This window comes from Amblyraja radiata, chromosome 21 (genome assembly GCF_010909765.2).
Source record: "Amblyraja radiata isolate CabotCenter1 chromosome 21, sAmbRad1.1.pri, whole genome shotgun sequence".
Lineage (NCBI taxonomy): Eukaryota > Metazoa > Chordata > Chondrichthyes > Rajiformes > Rajidae > Amblyraja > Amblyraja radiata.
In genome coordinates, this window is record NC_045976.1 from 18,250,106 (window position 1) to 18,270,875 (window position 20,770).

At 42.2% G+C, this 20,770-nt stretch overlaps 1 protein-coding gene across 4 annotated transcripts in view; it reads left to right on the forward strand.

Moving 5' to 3' along the window:
- Nucleotides 1-20,770, forward strand: part of apaf1 (apoptotic peptidase activating factor 1) — a 188,013-nt gene that overhangs the window by 130,760 nt on the left and 36,483 nt on the right. For all 4 annotated transcript variants that reach the window (XM_033039685.1, XM_033039684.1, XM_033039683.1 and 1 more), the window contains one exon: nucleotides 11,684-11,809. In XM_033039685.1, coding sequence (XP_032895576.1) covers nucleotides 11,684-11,809 — 126 coding nt within the window. The remainder of the gene's footprint in view (nucleotides 1-11,683; nucleotides 11,810-20,770) is intronic.

The window sequence follows — 20,770 nt, forward strand, 5'->3', positions numbered from 1 at the left end:
CCGGGATTGCCGAGCTTGTGCATGTCACAAAACCAGCGAATTATTGGGCCTCATGCCCTTTCTCCACTTGCCATCTGTCCTTTAGCTGCAGCATATTTCAGTGGCATACCAGCATTACAATTTGTCTTGCATGTTAAAATTAATAACACATTTGATCTTAATTAAAAAATAAATTGACTTTTACATTTAGCAATTAAGGGTGCAAGCTCATTTGCAATCTTTTGGAACCATCAAAATATTTGGAAGCACTGGACAATTTAGGCAGCGGTTGAGTGCTTTCTACATCATTTTTGTTTTCTACTGACATGAAATGAAAAGCTGTTTCTTTCCGAGAATAGAGAGTCTCATCTTGAGAGCAGATGTGGTGGAGACAGTGAAATTGAGAGTAGGGGATGGCATCTACAGATGTCGCTGTCAGAGGCGGTGTGGGAGGATCTGTAGGTAATTGTGGGAGTCGGTGGATTTATAGTAGATGTCAGTCCATAGTCTCCTATGAAGGAGACCGTAATCAAAGAAGGGGAGAGAGGTGTCTTTGAGGGCAGAGTGAAGTTAGTGGTGAAGTTAATGGAATCAATAAGTGCTGCATGGGTGCAGGAGGCAGCCCCAATGCAGTCGTTGATGTAGCGGAGAAAGAGTTGGGGGATGGTGCCAGTGTACATTTGAAACAATGGCTGTTCGACTTAACCAACAAAAAGGCAGACATAGCTGGGGCCCATGCAAGTGCCTATGGCTGAACCTTTAATTAGAAGCAAGTGAGAGGAGTTAAAAGAAAAGTTGTTGAGGGTGAGGACAGGTTCTGCCAGGTGGAAAAGAATGATAGTAGAGGGTAATAGATTGGGTCTCTGTTCAAGGAAGAACTACAATACAATACAATACAATTCAATTTATTGTCATTTGGACCCCTTGAGGTCCAAACGAAATGTCGTTTCTGCAGCCATACATTACAAACAAATAGACCCGAGACACAACATAATTTACATAAACATCCATCACATTGCTGTGATGGAAGGCCAAAAAAACTTATCTCTCCACTGCACTCTCCCCCCCCCCCCCCCCGATGTCAGAGTCAAAGTCAAAGCCCCCGGCGGGCGATGGCGATTGTCCCGCGGCCATTAAAGCCACGCTGGGTGATGCAAGGTCGCACACCGGGTTCTTGATGTTAGAGCCCCCGGCGTGCGCTCGCAGAGTCCCGCGGCCATTCCAAGCCGCGCGGGGCGGTGATGTAGGCCCCGCTCCAGGAGCTCTTCAACCCCGCAATTCGGGCGGGAGAAGTCGTCGTTGCGGGAGCCCTGAAAAGCGGGCTCCCTCCAGGGACCCGCGGGCTCCCGGTGCCGCCGTCCTCCAGACCCGCAGTTGCAGCCACCGAGGGCCTGAGATCTTCCTGGTGGGGTCTGGACGTTCATGGCAAAGATGAGACTTTATTGGTCTAAGAAGTGAAAGTAAGTGAAGAGTTGAAGGACATATGAGGTGTCTCAGATGAAGGTTGAAAGGGACTGGATAAGAGGAATAAGATGGAATCAAGGTGTTTGGGGGTGAGTTCTGTGGGGCAAGGGCATGCAGAAACAATGAGTCTGTCAGGACAGTTCTGTTTGTGGATTTTGGGAAGGAGATGGCTGTGGACAGCACAGGGTTGGAGGATGGGGAGATGAGATCAGTATCGGTGTGAGAGATTGTGGCCAGGTGTTCGGCTGTGGGGTCATGGTCCAGCAATAAGTATGTGGAAGTGTCAGAGCTGGTGCATGGCCTCAACATGGTGGAGGTCAGCCTGCCAAACTACAACGGCACCTTCCTTTTCGGTGGGTTTGGTGGCAATGTTTGGGTTGTTACTGAGCCAGCAGGGGGGCTGTGCATTCAGGGGGTGAGATTGGAGTCGGTAAGGGGAGCAGAGAAATCAAGGCAGTTGATGTCGTAATGGCAGCTGGAAATAAAAAGGTCCAGAGAGAATAGAAGGCTGGCAGGGGGAGGTCATGAGCAGGAGGAGTGTTGAAGACAGAAGGGTTGTCATTGGGAGGCGACATCTCCTTGCCAGAGAACAAGGCACAGAGGCAGAGGTGATGGAACAAGAACTCAACATCATGGTGGATTCGAGATTATCTGGATATTCACTAATCACCATTAGCAGGGATCACGGTAAGTATTATGTACATTAAGTAGGTGACAGTTCAGTTATGAGGATCCCAGGCTGGAATTCCTGGGACTGAACATATAAGTTGAGTTTCTGAATGAAATCCCTCTCCATCATTTGTTGGTCAGTTTAAAGTTTTTGGGAGGTTCTAATGTTGGCAACAGAAACTCTTTTATGATTTTGAATATTTCCTCTATTTCACATCTTCAGAATTTCGACTGCAAGGGAACTTGTCTGTTGGATCTTTGATCAAATAACCACAAGATTTTGCGGTTTGTGTCTCAGGTTTCAATGTGAAATCACCGAGACATTTGTCCAGTTGATATGGTGAACACATTTTTGAAGATGGAATTTTTTTTAATGAACAGTCTGTAGTTTAATTTACTGGGAAACTTGCCAGAAATATATATCTGTTTTGGTTCAATTTTAATGAAAGATATTTGAACAATAAAGATTTTAAGAGTATTCACATAGGCCTACATAATACAGAAGGGCTATCTGGGCTATTGCACAGAGCTGGTTCTTTGGTGAGAAATGCCAATGAGGTCCATAATGGGCCTGTCCCACTTAGGTGACTTTTTTGGTGACTGCAGGAAGCTATGCCACATGTGCACTATGCCACATGTTCGCGGGTGGTTGCCGGGGAGTCGCCTTCATGGTCGTGAGGAGTTCCCGCATTCTGGGTACTAATTGCGGCCTCATTATGGTCCCGTGAATTTTTCAACATGTTGAAAAATTAGCGGTGATTAGAATGAAGCCGTCATGGAGAGTAGCGAGAATTCTCGAGTCATAGGTAGGTCGCCAGGAGGTCCTAATGCGTTGCCAGGAGGTCGATGGTTCTCGGAGGTTCTCGTAGGTTGTAGCCGGAGCTGACCGGTGAATTTCATTGGCTCATTGGGGGAAAAAAAGGCAAGCAGTAGTTTTCAGAACCAAGGATAACCGACTGGTAATGTTAAATGTCCGCCGAGCTTCACAGCCGTGTATCTCTGGCTTCTTAAAAGTTGTCTCCATCCTTCTCCCCCTCTTTCCCCCACACCCCTTCTTTTAAAGGAATTACCATACACTGTGCTTTAGCCGTCTTTTTACAGCGTCAACCTTCCTGTTTCACCTTGGCTTTGCACCGTATGAATTTTTTAGACAGCGCTTCCCCCGCTTGCCCTGTCCTCGCGGAGGGTGTGTGTGTGTGTACCACTTTTTTTTACACTTTCTATTCCATCTGCTTCCTTTTCAGCCTATGCATTGCGGCTCTTAAATTGTTGCTTGAAAAATATTTTCCATACGTTTTCGCTGTTTTTATCGACTATTATCTCAAATCTCCACCTACAGCATTACTGAAATGGTTTAGTCCTATTATTTTACGAAAATCATTCATTATATTAAACATTTATATTATATTCCTTCCGAAGATATTGCCTCCAGTTTCTTTAGTCTTTTCTCATAACTCAAATGTCTTTTAGTTTTTTAGTATTTTTATATAACTTCCATGTCTTATACTATTCCACTAAATCTCTTCAACATCCTCTCAAAGGGTAATCAAAATGCTCCCTATGAGATTCATATTCATATTTATTGTCACATGCACCAATTAAAGTACAGTGATATTTGAGTTACCATGCAACCATACAATTAAAAGAACACAACACAATTAAAAAGAATGATAGAACTTAACATGAACATCCACCACAATGATCACTGTGATGGGAGGCAATAAAGTTCAGTCTTCCTCCTTTTGTTCACCCATGTTTGGGGCCTTGACCCTCCGCAGTCGCCGCTACGGACGTCCAGATGTACAAGCTTTCTCGTCGGGATGATCGAAGCTCCGACGTCGGGACGAATGGAATACACTTCGCGGCTTGGAGTGCCTGAATCGGCCACTTTCTTACCGGAGACCGCGGCTTCTTGATGTTACAAGCCACAGGCAGGCCAGCAGTCTGAGCTCTTCTCCGGCAATCCCCGGCAAGGGATCCCTGGCTCCGGGATGGTAAAGTCTGCTCCACGCCTGCTGCTAGAATCTCCGCAGACCGCGGCTTCATGATGTTAAAGTCAGCAGGCCGGCAGTCGGAGCCTTTCTTCTGGCTCCACGATGTTAAAGTCCACAACGTGCCTGCTGCTGAAGCTCTGGGCCGGTCTCCGGGAAAGGTCGCTCCAATCCTAGTTGTTAGGCCGTGAGGGAGGGTGAAAATGTGACTAGGAGAAAAGTCGCATTTCGCCTAGGTAAATGACTGGAAACGGTTACCCCCTTCCCCCCCCCCCCCCTCCACCACACCCACATAAAAACATACTGAGAGACATTAACACATACATTTGGACATACTAAAAAAACAAGAAAATTCGAAATGACAGACAAACTGCTGACGAGGCTGCTGTGCGCGGCGCCACCTGATGACAGTCATTTTGGTATTCATAGTTTACAAATGCATCTACTGCCTAAAAGTTCTTTCAAACAAATTGAGGCTTTGCCATCTTTTCAGAAAAGGTGTCAATAACAGTAATGGAATGGTGACACTGATGACAAAGAAGGTGGCAATTCAGTCTGTGGCCAGCTGTAAGAGCAGTCCTGAAAGTACCACTCCCAAGGAACCAGACAAAGTCTTACTGTCAAATGCATATTGAGCTTTTTGAGTGTATCATTCGAGTCTACACCCAATACCATTTCTGGCAGTGCTAACCATTTGTTGTGTCCAAACTTTTTTGTTTGGTCACTTCTGCTACTTTTGCTAGTTCTTTACATCTCCCCATGTTCTTTGCCCTTTTCCATTGGGCAGTTTTTATTTCTTTAGAAAAGAAGTGGTCCTTGTACGAATCCCTGGAAAACACCATTGTACATCTCTCCAAACCCAAAGGCAACCTTTTTATTGCTGCAATCTGCTCTATTTTGCTCCTTATTTGTTTGACATTTTTGCTCAACCATAGTGTTAGACTTTTTACCTTCTCATGAGAATGTAGCTGAAATATTTAATGTTAAGCCATATCTAAATACGTTCAATTGGGTTTTTGACTGTGTCGTTTTGAGTCTAATTTACCTAGGCTGTTGTGTTTTTGTCCATTTAATTTGACCTTTTTCCATTGACTGTTTTCCGCTTGGATTGTTCAGTATATTTTAATTTTATGGTAATATGACTGACGTTTCCTTGATGTTCCCCCACATTTGGCTTGGCCTATTTCCCAGAATGAAGTCAAGCAATAGTTATCGACTTAGGACCAGAAATGAGCTGATCCAGAAAGCTATGCTGGAACACTTGAGGATCTTCAACCCCTCTTACCCCATATATTATTGCAATCCCCATTATTACTCAATATGGTTTTTGCACATCTCTACAATTTTCTTGTGAATTTATTCTTCAGCATTCTTCCCACCTGTTAGTGGCCTTTGAATATACTCAATAATGCATTCACAGTGTGATTGAATTGTAATTCAAAACAGACAGATGATATCCTCCAACCTTTCAGAGCACCCTCTCTCTCCAGCACAGCAATGTTATCCTTAATCAGTGCTCCCACTACTCATCCTTTCTTCTATTCCCCATCTTATCTGAGCACCTTGTACCCAGGAATATTTAGTCCATCCTAGTCCTTTTTTAAGATGGGTCTCCATTGTTGATATGAACATTATAATCCATGTGGTTAATTGTAACTGCAGTGCAGCAAAATTGTTAAATACATTTCTTAGATTTACAGTGCACATATGTAAACCTATCTTAGATTTTCTGCACTCTGTTAACCTGGTCCTGTCTAAAATCTTTGTTTCCTGTTCTGCCACACTTACTTTCCCTACTTCACTGCCACTTCCCTTTATCTGCCCTCTGCCAAACTAGTTTAAAGCTCTCATGTGGCAGGTGTGAGCCTCTCTTTTGAAGATGTTGTTCTCACATCTGTGGAGGTGCAATCTGACCAGTTTCTACTTTGTCACCCCTTCCACAGAACACGTCCCAATATAATGATCTAAAGCCCTCTGCTTAAACCATCAACATCACCATAAATTTATCTGCAGTACATTTCTATTTCTAAACTCTCAGAGTAATTCAGAAATTATTACCTCTGAAATAATAATGGAGCTCTCTAAACTAAACTAAGTCCTGCTTCCACTCATTTTCCTAGCTCTGCTCTGCAAGATTTCATCACTTTGTTTTTGGTCAAATACGGACTAAACCCTCAGCTCTCCAGACATTTCTGTAGCCACTTGGTGACACCCTTAACCCTGTAAACTTGATACCCTGAAATCACAAACCATATATTTAATCACCTAACTAATTCCCTAACGATTCGGATTCCACACATTGCCTCACTTGCTAAGGGTTTCCAGCAACTTTTGACCATTTGTGAATTTAACTTATCTGAGTGAGGGTTAAATTACTAACCCAGACTTTTCTGACTGCATGCCTCGTTCCAGATCAGTTGCCATGGAGATTTATTTTAAGGGAGCATCTGTGGAAAAAGAAACTGCCAATGTTTCTGGCCAATGACCTTTCAGCAGAATTGGCAAAAAATAAGAAATCAAACATGCAGGAGGAGAGGGCCAGAGAGAACTAATGCCCCTGTCCCACTTAGGAAACCTGAACGGAAACCTCTGGAGACTTTGCGCCCCACCGAAGGTTTCCGTGCGGTTCCCGGAGGTTTTTGTCAGTCTCCCTACCTGCTTCCACTACCTGCAACCTCCGGCAACAACCTGCAACCTCCGGGAACCGCACGGAAACCTTGGGTGGGGCGCAAAGTCTCCAGAGTTTTCCGTTCAGGTTTCCTAAGTGGGACAGGGGCATAAGGGAGTGTCTGTGGAGACCACAAGAGATGACATAAGTGGGGGATGAAGCTACCTGAAGGCGAGTGATGAAGGTTCCTGTATTGCTGATCAGTTGTGGGGAGATGTATATAGGAGTAGACAAAGAGAACTGAAGTTAGTGATGCCAAAATTGTGATATTGAGCAGAGCACAAGCTGGAAATTTGAAATATAAGCGAACAGTGGCCATACAGCATCAGTATTCACAGTGGCCATTGATTGGAGAGCAAGGTGCTCCAAGTCTATTGAAGATTCTACCTAATCTTTTCTTGTTTGATCATTACCCATAATCTTTTATTGTTACAATTATGGAAGTAAAATTGATTTCTTGTCTTTCACAATATTTAGATTCAATTCAATTCATTTATCAACAATAATTCATTGGAAAACCGCCGTGTTGCTTGAATAAATTAATTAATTAAACCTACTTATGTAACTGACACACAAAGCCACTTGTTTCATTAGATCTGTGCCAACTCATAGTAGAGCTATACGATCAATCCAATTGCTCGTCCCCGCACCATCATACTTTCCTTATACTCTAGCAGCCTATTCGCTTTCCCAAGCCAGCAGCACCTCTTTTCTTATTTTGCCACCAATCTAGACTAAGGATAGTTTGAAGTAGCCAATTAATCTGATGTGAGTGGAAACTGAATTGAGTTCAGTTTCCCGGATGTGAGAGACAGGGCCATTAATTGCTGCACAACTATACCTCTCAAACTGTAAGTGCGAAAGTTGGCATTGATGGAACAATTTATTTAGCATGACCTTTTTCAAAGGATGAACCCTTTGATCAAATCCTTGTACCAAGCCACTTGTGTTTCTGCCATTAGTGATTACTGTTGAGTTGTCTTACCCTTGCAATGATTTATTAATTACAATGCCTCAAGACCAATATGCCTTACTCTTACCGATTGACAGATCTGTGTCTACTTGTGAAGATTTTTCTGAAGCCTTGTGAAGGCTATTTATATATTTATTGGAGCCAAGTGTCGAACAACAAGAAAAATCTGTTCTGCATTGTTTAGTTTAATGAGGGAAATCATTATAAAATGTTTGAGGTTATGTTGCATGATCAATACCTTTTTTCCGGCAACTTCAAAAATGCTGCATTCATTGAACATAGAGCGATCCATGTATCCTACTCTTTTTCATTCACTTTTTTTTGGGGGGGGTGATGCCCATCATCAGCAAGGCTAGAATGTATTGCCCATCCTTTATTACCTTTTAAAAGGTGTTGGTGAGTTGTCGTCCTGAACCGCCAGTCCTGTTGAAACTCCCACATTTTTTTGGTCAGGGAGCTGCCAGAAGTAAGACCAGGGTGACAATGTAGGACCAATAATATGTGTACGGTGGTGTACAACCTGAAGGGGAATCTGCAGGTGGTGATTTCTTCAAGTTCTTACTCGTGTTCGCACGTTCGAGCAGAATTAGGCCATTCAGCCCATCAAATCTACTCCTCCATTCAATCATGGCTGACCTATCTATCCGTCTCAACCTTATTCACTGCCTTCTCCTCATAACCCCTGACACCCTTACTAAATAAGAATCTGTCAATCTCCATCTTAAAAATATCTATTGACTTGGACTCCACAGCAGGGCCGGTCTTAAGCCGATTGGACCGATTGCTCCCAATTGGGCCCCGCGCCTAAGGGGACCCCCGCACTAGAGTAATCTACTCTCGGCTCGGGTAGATCTACCCCGGGTGGAGGGGGGAGAGAGGGGTGGATAGAGAGTAGAGGGGTGGAGGGGGAAAAAAGGGATAGACGGGGAGGGGGGGGTGTGAGGGGGAATGGAGAATGGAGAGAGGGGAAGGTTGGTCGTTCCCTCACGGTCCCGGGGCAACGCTGCCACCCCTCCAGTCACCGTGCTTCACACACCAGCCCCAGCTCCACCCCTCCACCCCTCTCTCTCCCCGGGGAAACGCGGTGAACAATACACGGAGGGCCGGGCCGGGGGTTGGAGCAACGTTTACAAACCTCGGCCTCAGCTCACACCCGTCCACCCGGGCCCCGGTATCCGCTCCCGCCGCCGGCCCTCTCCCTCCCTTCTCTCCTTCCCATCCCCCCCTCCCTTCCCTTCTTCTCTCCATTCCCTTCTTCCCTCCCTCCCTTCCTTCCCTCCCTCCCTTCTCTCCTTCCCTCTCTCCTTTCTCTCTCTCTTTTCCCTTCTCTTCTTCCCTCGCTCCCTTCTTTCTCTCCCCCTCTCTCTCTCTCTCTTTTCCCTTCTCTCCGTCCCTCCCTCCCTTCTTTCTCTCCTTCCCTCCCTCCCTTCTTTCTCTACTTCCCTCACTCCCTTCTCTCCTTCCTCCCTTCCCTCCCTTCTCTCCTTCCCTCACACACACACACACACACACACACACACACACACACACACACACACACTCACACACCTGTTTTTTCGCCAATAGTTATTGGTTTTCCAGGATCTAGTTAAATTACATTTTTTCATTTCACAGTCATTAAATCAAGTGGTATTGCAACTATGTACTTTTCAGAGGTGATCTACACATTTTGTTTGTTACTTGTAGGCTTACATGTATGCAATTTTATATTAAAATGTAGCTTAGATCTGTTTGGTCCATTAACTCGCAGGCACTTTTTAAGCGCACATGTTTATTACTTTCCATTCTACCATAGAGATATAAAGTCTATAATAGACTTTATTTTTATTTCTATGATTCTACAGACATTGGCTGGGAACCTGGGGCTCACCAAAATTGTTCCCAATTGGGCCCCGCACCTCCTAAGGCCGGCCCTGCCCCACAGCCTTCTGTGGCAATTAATTCCTACTTACTTTATCATTCTTGCCGTGGAAGCTGCATATTTGTGAGATGTTGGTTATACTTGGGAAGTAAAAGGTGCAAGCTGGTGTTAGAGAGATTGAATGAGTGGTGTGGTGGGTGGGGTGCTAATTACACAGGCTACTTTGCTCTGGAAGATGTTGAGTGTCTCAAATGTGTTTGGAGCTGTTCTGATCCAAGCAAGGGGTGGGGGTACATTCATAATTTCTTCAATGAATAACATTTATATCCAACCTCAATATGCTGCTTACTTCGCAAATATGGAAAATTAAATTTTATATTCACTCTCAGGAAGACTTTAGAGGATCCACTATGGAGGAAGACTTATTATCTTTGTTTTGAATTGCTCAAGTACATTGTTCATCTCTAATATACAAATTTGAAGTCTGTAAGAGCTGTGACAGAGTACAGGACGAACATATTTTCCTTAGTTAAGTTTGATATTGAAGGGATGTGGGTTTAAGGATCAGAGGAGAGCTGAGGAGAAATGCTTTCACCGAATAAACAATGGCAGCCTGGAACTCAAGTCCTGGAAGAACGATGGATGAAAAATCCTCATCACATTTGAAAGTTGAGCACATGAAAAGCTCCAACATCCACTAAGAGTTGGAAAATTGGAGCAATCCAAATAGCACAATTTGTAGCTGGATAATGCCCACATCCCGTCCAGTGAATTCTTTTCATGAATTCGTATTTCCTCTTCTTTGACCTCTATCATTTATAACTTGTTTTAACTGAGATGATCAATGGAGTTTTTCTTGCTGCATTCTGTTTTATGTGTCAGAAAATGAACTTTGGAAGCCACAAAGTCACAACATTTTGTCGTAAAAACAGTCAACGAAGAATATAGCATTGCGTCGATTTGCTTAAAATATATTAGAACTATTACAAGAGTCAGCAGTTGTACAGAGAGGGTTGTTATACTTAAAAAAAAATATGCAAAATTATTGCAATCTTTTATATCTTCAATGTGCATCAGAAATTCAAACTATTATTGGCTGTTGAAGAATTAGAGTTAAACATATTCAGGCTACATATGTTAATACAACTTTCATTGTGCAAATTCCAAATGAATAAGATTCATTTTAAAATCCATCAAAAACCATTACTGATGTGGAATATGCCACGTCTTGATTTTCTTTCTTTTAATTTTGTTGTGACAAAACTTGTTGATGTGGGCATGGAAACAGATCCTGGATCCTAGAACACTTTCTGTCTTCAGTAAGATGTCATCTCATCTGCACACTGTCTTTAACTAATATCTCTTTCTATTCTTCTTTAACGAAAATCTGCCAATCTCAGTTCTAAAGTTAAGAATTTGCATAACATCGTTTGTATTCTTAATGTTAAATCTTAGAATGGCAGATTTATGCTTATCTCACACTTTAATCCTCAAAGTCCTGGCTAAAATTTACAGGCTTTGGCTCTAGTTTAAGCTTGCTCACACTGAATATCAATGTTCTGGTTTTACCCTTTTGGTTTCCCTTAGTATCCCTCCTTAGCTTTTTGTAATCAACTCAGAAATAATAAAACGCATCTTTATATTTTATTGTCGGCAATGCAGCCGATGATTAAAAAATGATCTAACTGTGCATGAGATATTGTTCGCATAGATAATTTTTACTATTCCATTGTGTTGAGGTGTGAAGTAGAAAATCTACATCTTACACTTCACAACAGAATACATGCTTGGCAACTGCACAATGGCACCGTGATGTTATCTGTTGTGATCTGCCCATGCTATACAGCAACACAAAGGTGCCACTGGAACCTTGTGGAGAGTTAGTCATTCTCAGCTCTAGAATTTAATTCCTCCCTCTCTCTCTCTCTCTCACACACTCCCTCTCTCTTTTTTAATTTTTCACAAAATGCAGAAAGCATTATTTGAATCAATCTGGGAAATATATTTTCTGTATTTGTTTGTACTTTTTTTTAAAGATTGCATTACCTAACTATTAATCATATGATCTTTATTTTAAGATTTGGAGTCTGAGGGACAACGTGCCTCCTATTGTTCTGGCTGGCCACAATGCCTGTGTTCGGAGCTGCAGATTTACTTGGGATAACGAATACTTGGCAACCGGAGATGACAATGGTGAAATCAGGGTAACCATCACTTAACTCAAAATGTACCAGTATCTTTTTATTTGGTTGCTAAGTTTACTTTGATAAATTAAATTGTTATATTTAAGGAAATGAGATTGTTTCCCAAACTTGTTGGCCGAGCACCACACTTGATAAATGCTGCACAGATACTGTATACGAGTAAAGATGAACTTATTCAGGTCGGCAACACAAAACTGCAAAGCCTATAACACTGACTTGCATTTATTGTGCACTTCTAATCAATAAAACTTTCCAATGCACTTTACAGGGAGGTAAATGAAACAATATTTAATAAGTAACGATATTTGATGCAGGAAAATTTTCCTGATGTTGGGGGAGTCCAGAACCAGGGGTCACAGTTTAAGAATAAGGAGGAGGCCATTTAGGACTGCGATGAGGAAAAACTTTTTCATCCAGAGCATTGTGAATCTGTGGAATCCTCTGCCACAGAAGGCAGTGGAGGCCAATTCACTGGCCGTATTCAAGAGAGTTGGATATAGCTTTTAGGGCCAACAGAATCAAGGGAGATGGGGAGAAAGCAGGAACGGGGTACTGATTCTGGATGATCAGCCATGATCATATTGAATGGCGGTGCTGGCTTAAAGGGCCGAATGGCCTACTCCTGCACCTATTTTCAATGTTACTAGGTAAGAGTCGAGAGTGTTTAATTGTCATATGCACTGGGAACGGAGCCCTGAAATTCTTACTTGCTGCAGCTTTACTAGCACAACACAGCAAAAAAAAAAAACAATAATCAATAATGCATTAACTTATCAATTGTACTTGGTAACCAGACCATAACAATGTATACCAAAGTATGTAGTGCAACCTACAGCTAGTCCAAAGTTCTTTGCTGAAGTAAATACTGACATTCAGAGCTATTTGGATAATTCTTTGACTTTAGAAGTAGCTTTCATGGAACTCTTTGAAAGGGGAAGAAGAGATAGAAAGCTGAGAGTTGGAGCTGTAATTCTACTAAGGACAGTTGAAAGAATAGATTGCTTTGTGGAGAGATTAAAATTGTGGATGTGCAAGAGGTTGAAACTGGAATAACTCAAATTCTTTGCAGATTTATAAGGCTGTGGGAGGTTACTGGGAAGAGACAAACCAATAAAAGGGATATAAAAATGAGCATGAGATTTTTAAATTTGAGACCTGGTTTAATTGGAATTCAGTTTATGCCACCAAGAACAGGGGTAATAGATGAACAGATGAGTTAGGACACTTTCAGCAGTGTTACAGTGTTTTAAATGTACCTAAGTTTCTAGAGGGATAAAACGGTGTGTGGGCATCGCCAAGGGCAGAGCCAAAGCTGAAGTTTCAGCTGCAGGTAAGTGGGAGACCGGGAGAAAATAGTAGGAGATTGGGGAAGGTGATCATCTTGCTCGACATGAGGTCGCATATGCTGTAATCAGGAGCAAAAATCAAACTGCTGGAGGAACTCAGCAAGTCAGGCAACATCTCCGGAAGCAAAGGTATGGTTGGCATTTCAGTTGAAACTCTGCATCAGGACAGTTTATATTTATCAATCATATAGCGTTATTTACAACTTTGCTGATACAGGATCTTGTCCCGAAACATCAACTATCCATTTACCTCCACAGATGCTGCTTGGCATGCTGAGTTCCTCCAGAAGATTGTTTTTTTCATCTTTATGGCGATGCAGATGTAGGGTGGAGCAGCCTAGTCTGTGATCTGATGGTACACTCAGTGTGGGAGCAGTCCTATTTAGCCACACACTTGACTGGGGGTGGGTAGGATATTGGCTTGGGTAAGCCATTTGGAACAGGGATTAAACATATTGGTTTTCCATTTATTGTCAAATTATGTTTGTCAGTATCTATTACTCGATATCTGGCAGACATTGTGACTATTTAGGGGAAATGGACAGGTTGAACTAGGTGGTGGTTTTGGTGAGCTGAATGTCATCAATGGCCATCAGCTCTTTCCATATGATGCTGATGAGGAAGGAGCTGCATGTAAATGAGAAATAAGAGGTGGCAATGAAGGGAACTTGAAGTATACCAGGCGTGGAAGTGTGAAGAGAAGCACTGCAAATAATTCTTTGACAATGACTGAATGATCAAATATGCAAAAATGAAAATATTTTTGTTAGATAATTTGATTCAAGGTAATAGACTGGTCAAGAAGAGCAAAGAAAATTAATTCCCATTTGTTGGTCACATAACATTTATGGGATGTTATGTTACAGTGTGCAAGACGTTGGTGAAGCTGCATTTGGAGTTTTGCATTCACTTTTGGTCACCCACCTATAGGAAGGATGTTGTTAAGCAGGAAAGAGCAAAGATCATAGAGGAGCAAGATAGACCACTCCTCCGAAATCCAATGGACTGACGTGTAGTACGTGACGGAACGTCACGGCCGCCATTTCTTAATGCGACACGCGATTTCCGGTATGCCACCCGCTGAGATCCAAAGCAAAGATTATAGAGCTCCTCTATAATCTTTGATCCAAAGCAAAGATCCTCGAGTATCTTGTAGCGGGAACAGCCCCCTCTGCGTAGTTTCCTTGCATTGTATTGTGCAGTTTCCCTTGTATTGCTTTAACACACACTGCACAAAATTAAATTTAACGTATCTATATTTTATATATTTATATGAATGCGTGTCTGTGTGTGAGAGGCAAGTTAGAGATAATAAAGTTTATTCTCATGGATCAGAAGCAACTTTGATTTAAATAATCACTATTAATTCATTTGTCTTGTAAGATGATATACATAAACCATAAAGGCAATTATATATATAATTATATAGTAATAATAAATATATGCATATATATATATTTATACACACATATATATACACATACATATATATACACACATACATATACACATACATACACACGTATACACATACATATGCACACATACATATGGATACATTTATATGCATACATGCACCCATATATATACATACATATATACACTCATATACATATACATGCATATATACACATACATGCATATATACACATACATATATATTTATACATATGATCATTTTCCAACGATCAATAGATTTACGATCAGTTCCTGTGGATTGGAGGGTAGCTAATGCTATCCCACTTTTCAAGAAAGGAGCGTGAGAGAAAACAGGGAATTACAGACCAGTTAGCCCGACTTTGGTGGTGTGAAAGATGCTGGAGTCAATTATTAAAGATGTAATAATGGGGCATTTGGATAGCAGTAAAAGAATTAGTCCAAGTCAACATGGATTTATGAAAGGGAAATCATGTTTGACTAATCTTCTGGATTTTTTTGCCGCAAGGCTTAGTGTTGGGGCCGCAACTGTTTACCATATATATTAATGATTTGGAAAAGGGAATTAGGAGCAAAACTAATGCATACATACCTACATATTTAAATTCATCTGATAAGTTGGTCAAATAACATGGGCACCTTCTTGCTTTTTTTGAGACATGGATTTTTTAAATGTGAATGTCTCATAGCAACACATTTGTGGGTCAGAAGTATTTTGTACCAACCCCCACAATTTCAAATAATTCTAAATTGAACTTCTTAAACAAGGAAAACAATTTTTATTTACATCATTTTGTGTGGCTGTGTTGACTGTAATTATGAGACTGCCAGGCAGTATCACTGTGAATGGCGGTGGCTGTGTGTTTTAATGCAAGTGTGAAAAGGAGAGTAAATTTAAAGAGACAATGTGAGACCCATCAGGGTTTCATCCAAGAACCAATTTAAAGGCAAGATTTCATCAATTACAGTATTTTAATTGAAAATCTTACTCTTAATATTCTTCCTAATTAGGCTTTTTGTGTTCCCTCTTGAACCTTGTGTCTCCCAGAGCCTCTGGGGAGGTTCTGGAGATACAATAATCCAATCTTGAGGCAAATAACCATCTTTAAAACTGGCATTGCCTCTGCCTTTAATTCTACATTCTCCGAGGATGCTGGATGCCGCGACAATCTCTTGCAACAAGTACAGAAAGGCAGTCAACTGCAAAAAGATCAAAGAGAGGAAAGAGTATGGAAGGGAAAGGCTTTTCAGAATCATAATCAGATTTTATTTGCCAAGTATGTTTTGCAACATACGAGGAATTTCATTGGCCAGGTCAGTCATACAATTAAAAGCAACAGCACTCAAAAACACATTTTAATACGGACATTCACCAGTGACTCCTACACATTCCTCACTGTGATGGAAGGCGAAATAAAGTTCAAGTCCCTTCCTTTTGTTCTTCCTCGGTCGGGGGCCTCAAGCCCCCCGTTCAAACTCCGTTCAATGGTGAACTCCTCTTGGTTTCCAGGCCTATAGTGCTGCACAAATCACTGCACCACATGCATCTATTTATTCCCTTTTCCCATGGTTCATGCAGCTGGATATTAACTTGCTGACATGGAAAGAGATGCAGTGAGCATTCAATAGTTCAGACTTCTGGGTGAATTAAGGGGCTGCTTGATGGGCTGAGGGTAATCGAGATTGGCTGATTGTCATTCTTTTGGAAGAACTGATGGAAGTTCTTATGGAAAAGCTGATGAATTGACTACGGGATGAGCTGGTGGGCTCGAGGATTGCTGGATGAGTGTTCTAGAAACATAGAAAATAGGTGCAGGAGGAGGCCATTTGGCCCTTCGAGCCAGCACCGCCATTCATTGTGATCATGGCTGATCAGCCGTAATCGATAATCCGTGCCTGCCTTCTCCCCATATCCCTTGATTCCACTAGCCCCTAGAGATCTATCTAACTCTCTCTTAAATCCACCCAGTGATTTGGCCTCCACTGCCCTCTGTGGCAGGGAATTCCACAAATTCACAACTCTCTGGGTGAAAACGTTTTTTCTCACCTGTCTTAAATGGCCTCCCTTAGACTGTGGCCCCTGGTTCTGGACTCGCCCAACATTGGGAACATTTTTCCTGTATCTAGCTTGTTCAGTCTTTTTATTCATTTATATGTTTCTATAAGATCCCCTTGCATCTAACAAGAGTAGAACAATTTCATGTAGAATTGTCATGTAGAACAATTTCCTGCATCTAGCTTGTCCCAGATAGAACAATTAAATTCTTACTTTCAGCAGCACATCAGAATCTGTAAACATAGTACACTGTAAACAATATGATAAGATCCCCCTCATCCTTCTAAACTCCAGTGAATACAAGCCTAGTCTTTTAAATCTTTCCTCATATGACAGTTCTTTTAGGTTATTTGATGGTTAGGACAGGTTTAGAGGGGTATGGGCCAAATGCAGGCATGTGGGACTAGTGTAGATGGGACATGTTGGCCAGCGTGGGCAAGTTGAGCTGAAGGGCCTGCTTCTAAGCTGTGAGACTCTATGACTAGGTGATCTGTTGAGGCTGGTGGTATGCCATGAGGAACAATGGGCATGGACCTTTGTAAACCACCACCTGGTTGAGTCTCCTTGAGTCACCATCGGCATTGATAACATCAGTCAGGGGTTGATGATCTGCAAAAAACAAGTTGGTCTCATTCTTGTTCTCTCATGCGATACAGGCAGCAGATCTGAACTGCCTGTGGTTGCCCTCTTGGCTGTCTTGTCAAATTACGCTGGAGATTAGTCACCCCTGAAACAAACAGTGCCTTGTGATCCACAGGGGAAAAAATAAAATCTAAATGCAGAACAATGGATGGTTTAAATCAAAGAAAATGATACAAAGAGGCCATTAGAACTTTTTTTTTTTGTCTAACTGTAGTCTTGTAGGTCTGTGTCCAAGATGGCTGCCGTGAAGAGAGAGTGGACGCTGGCACGATTTGGTTGCCGCTGCTCTCTCTTCACACTGTGTTTTTGATTTTCTGTTTTTGGATTGAATTCTGTTTTTAATTTGTGTCATTGTGATGTCTTTAATTACTTGTTTTACTCCGATTATATGTTTTTATTCCGATTACTATGTAAGGTGTCCTTGAGATTTTGTATGAAAGGCGCCCATTAAATAAAATTTATTATTATTATTATTATTAGAGCAATACCGATCTAGGAAACTGAGAGCAGATTTTACAATGCATTTAAACCTCTCCCATTTTTATGAGATGCATTCCTGGAATATGTAGGAAGTTTATTGTAACCTAGTGCCCTAGTGGATTAAGGGCGGCATGGTGGTGCAGCGGTAAAGTTGCTGCCTTACAGTGGGTGCTGTCTGTACAGAGTTCGTACATTCTCCCCGTGACTGAATGGGTGTTCTCCGAGATCTTCGGTTTCCTCCCACACTCCAAAGACATACAGGTTTGTGGGCTTGGTATAAGTGTAAATTGTCCCTAGTGTGTGTAGGATGGTGTTAGTGTGCGGGGATCGCTGGTCAATGCGGACGCGGTGGGCCAAAGGGCCTGTTTCCGCGCTGTATCTCTGTAAGAAATAGAAGCAAGGATAAGCCATCTAAGTTCAAACCACCATCAGTAAGATTATTGTTGATCCTGCAACTCAACACCTTATCCCCACATTCTCTCCATTATCCTTCATCCTTTTCGTATTTGAAAAAAAATATCTCTCCTTTCAAGGACTCGACTTCCACCATCTCACGCGATAAAGAATTCCAAGATTCCCAGCCCTTGAGTGAAGAAACTGCTCCTTGTCTCATTACTAAATATCATGACCCATATTCTGAGACTTTGGCCCTCGTTCTAGATCACCAGACCAACCGCAATCTCCACCCACGAGCCCAATCTAAACAGAGATAGACACAAAATGCTGGAGTAACTCAGTGGGTCAGGCAGCATCTCTGGAGAAAAGGAATAGGTGACGTTGCAGGTCGGAAGCCTTCTTCAGACTGCGTTCTGACACTTCTTCTTCTTCTACTTCTTGCGTATGGCGTGCACAGCCTAAAGTTGTAGGACAACTTGTTCTATTTGATCTTATTTGACTGTGCACACCAGGTTGATTGGATTTGTCGAAACAGGGCGGACCACGTGAAGGTTGCAATCTCCCACCCCGCGTTCTGACACCAAAGAGCAAAATGTCCAACGTAGATACAATAATAAATATATCGCCATTTGCATTAGTTTTGTGCAGTTAACAAATCACAATTTCACACAATGTACATAAGACAGCAGTTATTTGACAAATACTCTGCAGTTCGGTGCAGGAGATCTTGTCGACGAATATTCTGGACTCACTGTTGACATCTGAAATTACAGGAGATATCATTTAGGATTAACTAATAAGAAAAAAGATGATCATAACTACATGCCTGAACAATGGTGATATGTCACTTAAATGCAATTGTTTTCAGTTGTGTGGAGAGACCTGTATGTTGAAGATGCTTTTTGCCTCTAATATGTCAATTTACCTTAAATGTAGACGAGCTTATTAAAATCTTCTTACAAAGACCATTAAGTATTTTCTTTCTATCCTCTTTTGGACCCAAGGCATAGCAGAGCTGCCAACTCTCACGAAGAGGTAAGGGAGGGAGAGAGGGAAGGGAGGGAGAGAGGGAGAAGAGAGGGAGAGAGAGAGAGATCAAGAGAAGAGAGGGGAGAGAGAGATCGAGAGAAGAGAGGGAGAAGGGGGAGAGGGAGATGGGGGGAGAGGAAAGAAAGGGGGTGAGGAGAAGGGAACAAAGGGGGGAGAGGAGAAGGGGAGAGGGAGAAGGGGGACAGGGAGAAGGGGGGGGAGAGGGATTGGAACGATAAAACACTTTATAACGCGCAGCCGTCCATTAGACCAAGCTATAGAGCAGATCTCCTCCGTTATCTTTGATTGCGGCCAGGCCGCCCGAACCCCCCGGCCCACCATTTGCACCCAATGTGTTCCCGCGGGCCATATTTTGGAGACCAATCCCTTACAAGAACAAACCAAAAACGTACAGAGTGTTAAAATTGTCTTTATTATTTGGTCAGTAAGATCTATTAAAAATAAGTCTAATAACTTTCTAATGTACCGACAAACCTAGTTTCCCAATGGCCGTTGATGGGAGAACAGAAAATAACATTTTCACGACAGAATATCGACTGAAAATAATAATAATATTTTCTCACCTTTCTTTTTTATTGGGGAACCTAAAGATTGACTTGTCGGGTCGTTTAGATTTACGATTAGAACAATTGATAGCAGAGCAGTGATGTGAAGATTTAGATAAGGACGCCATGACAGTGTGGGGGGAAGCCCAACAAAATGCCTCAAAAAATGGCGTCGACAATCACACGCGTCATACTACGCGTTTTTCGAGGAGTGGTCTATCTTGCTCCTCTATGATCTTTGGGAAAGAGTGCAGAGAAGATTTACAAGGACAAGATGCAAGGACTTGAGAGCCTGAGCTGTAGGGAGAGGAGCGCAGGCTGGGACTTCATTCCATTACCTCGAGTAGGGGAATCAAGAATCAGGGAACATAGGTTTAAAGTGAGAGGGGAAAAGTGTAATAAGAACCTGAGGGGCAACTTTTTCACCCAGACGATAGTGATTATGTGGAATGAACTACCAAAGGAGGTAAGTATTGTAACATTTAAGACATTTGGACAGGTACGTGGATAGGAGAGGTTTAGGGGGATATATGGGACAAATGGGAGCCTGTGGGACTAGTGTAGATGGGGCATCTTTGTCAGCATGGGCAAGTTGGCCCATGGGGCCTGTTTCCGTGCTGTATTACTGTAACATATTATCTACAATTCGATAGCCTTCTTGATGTTGTTATGGGAAGAGACTTGATTGATTAATTTCAAGTTTCAGGAATGATTGGCATGAATTTGGGAGAACTGAATTTTGTAACAAAAGGATGAATAACTTCATATAGATTGGTCTTATAATTTCTTGGCATTAATACCTGGTCGGCATTAATTCACAAAAAGACCCTCTCCAGCAGTCATTGATTTGTATTAATTTAATCAATGTTGGGTCACTTTCGAAGTCTGTGGACGAAAAATATTGCCAGTAATTCCATGCATCTCTCACAGTAATGACCAGTGGCCACAATTATCTAACGCATCTGTCCCCTACTTTACCATCCTGGTCCCCTAATAACCCGTTCCACTC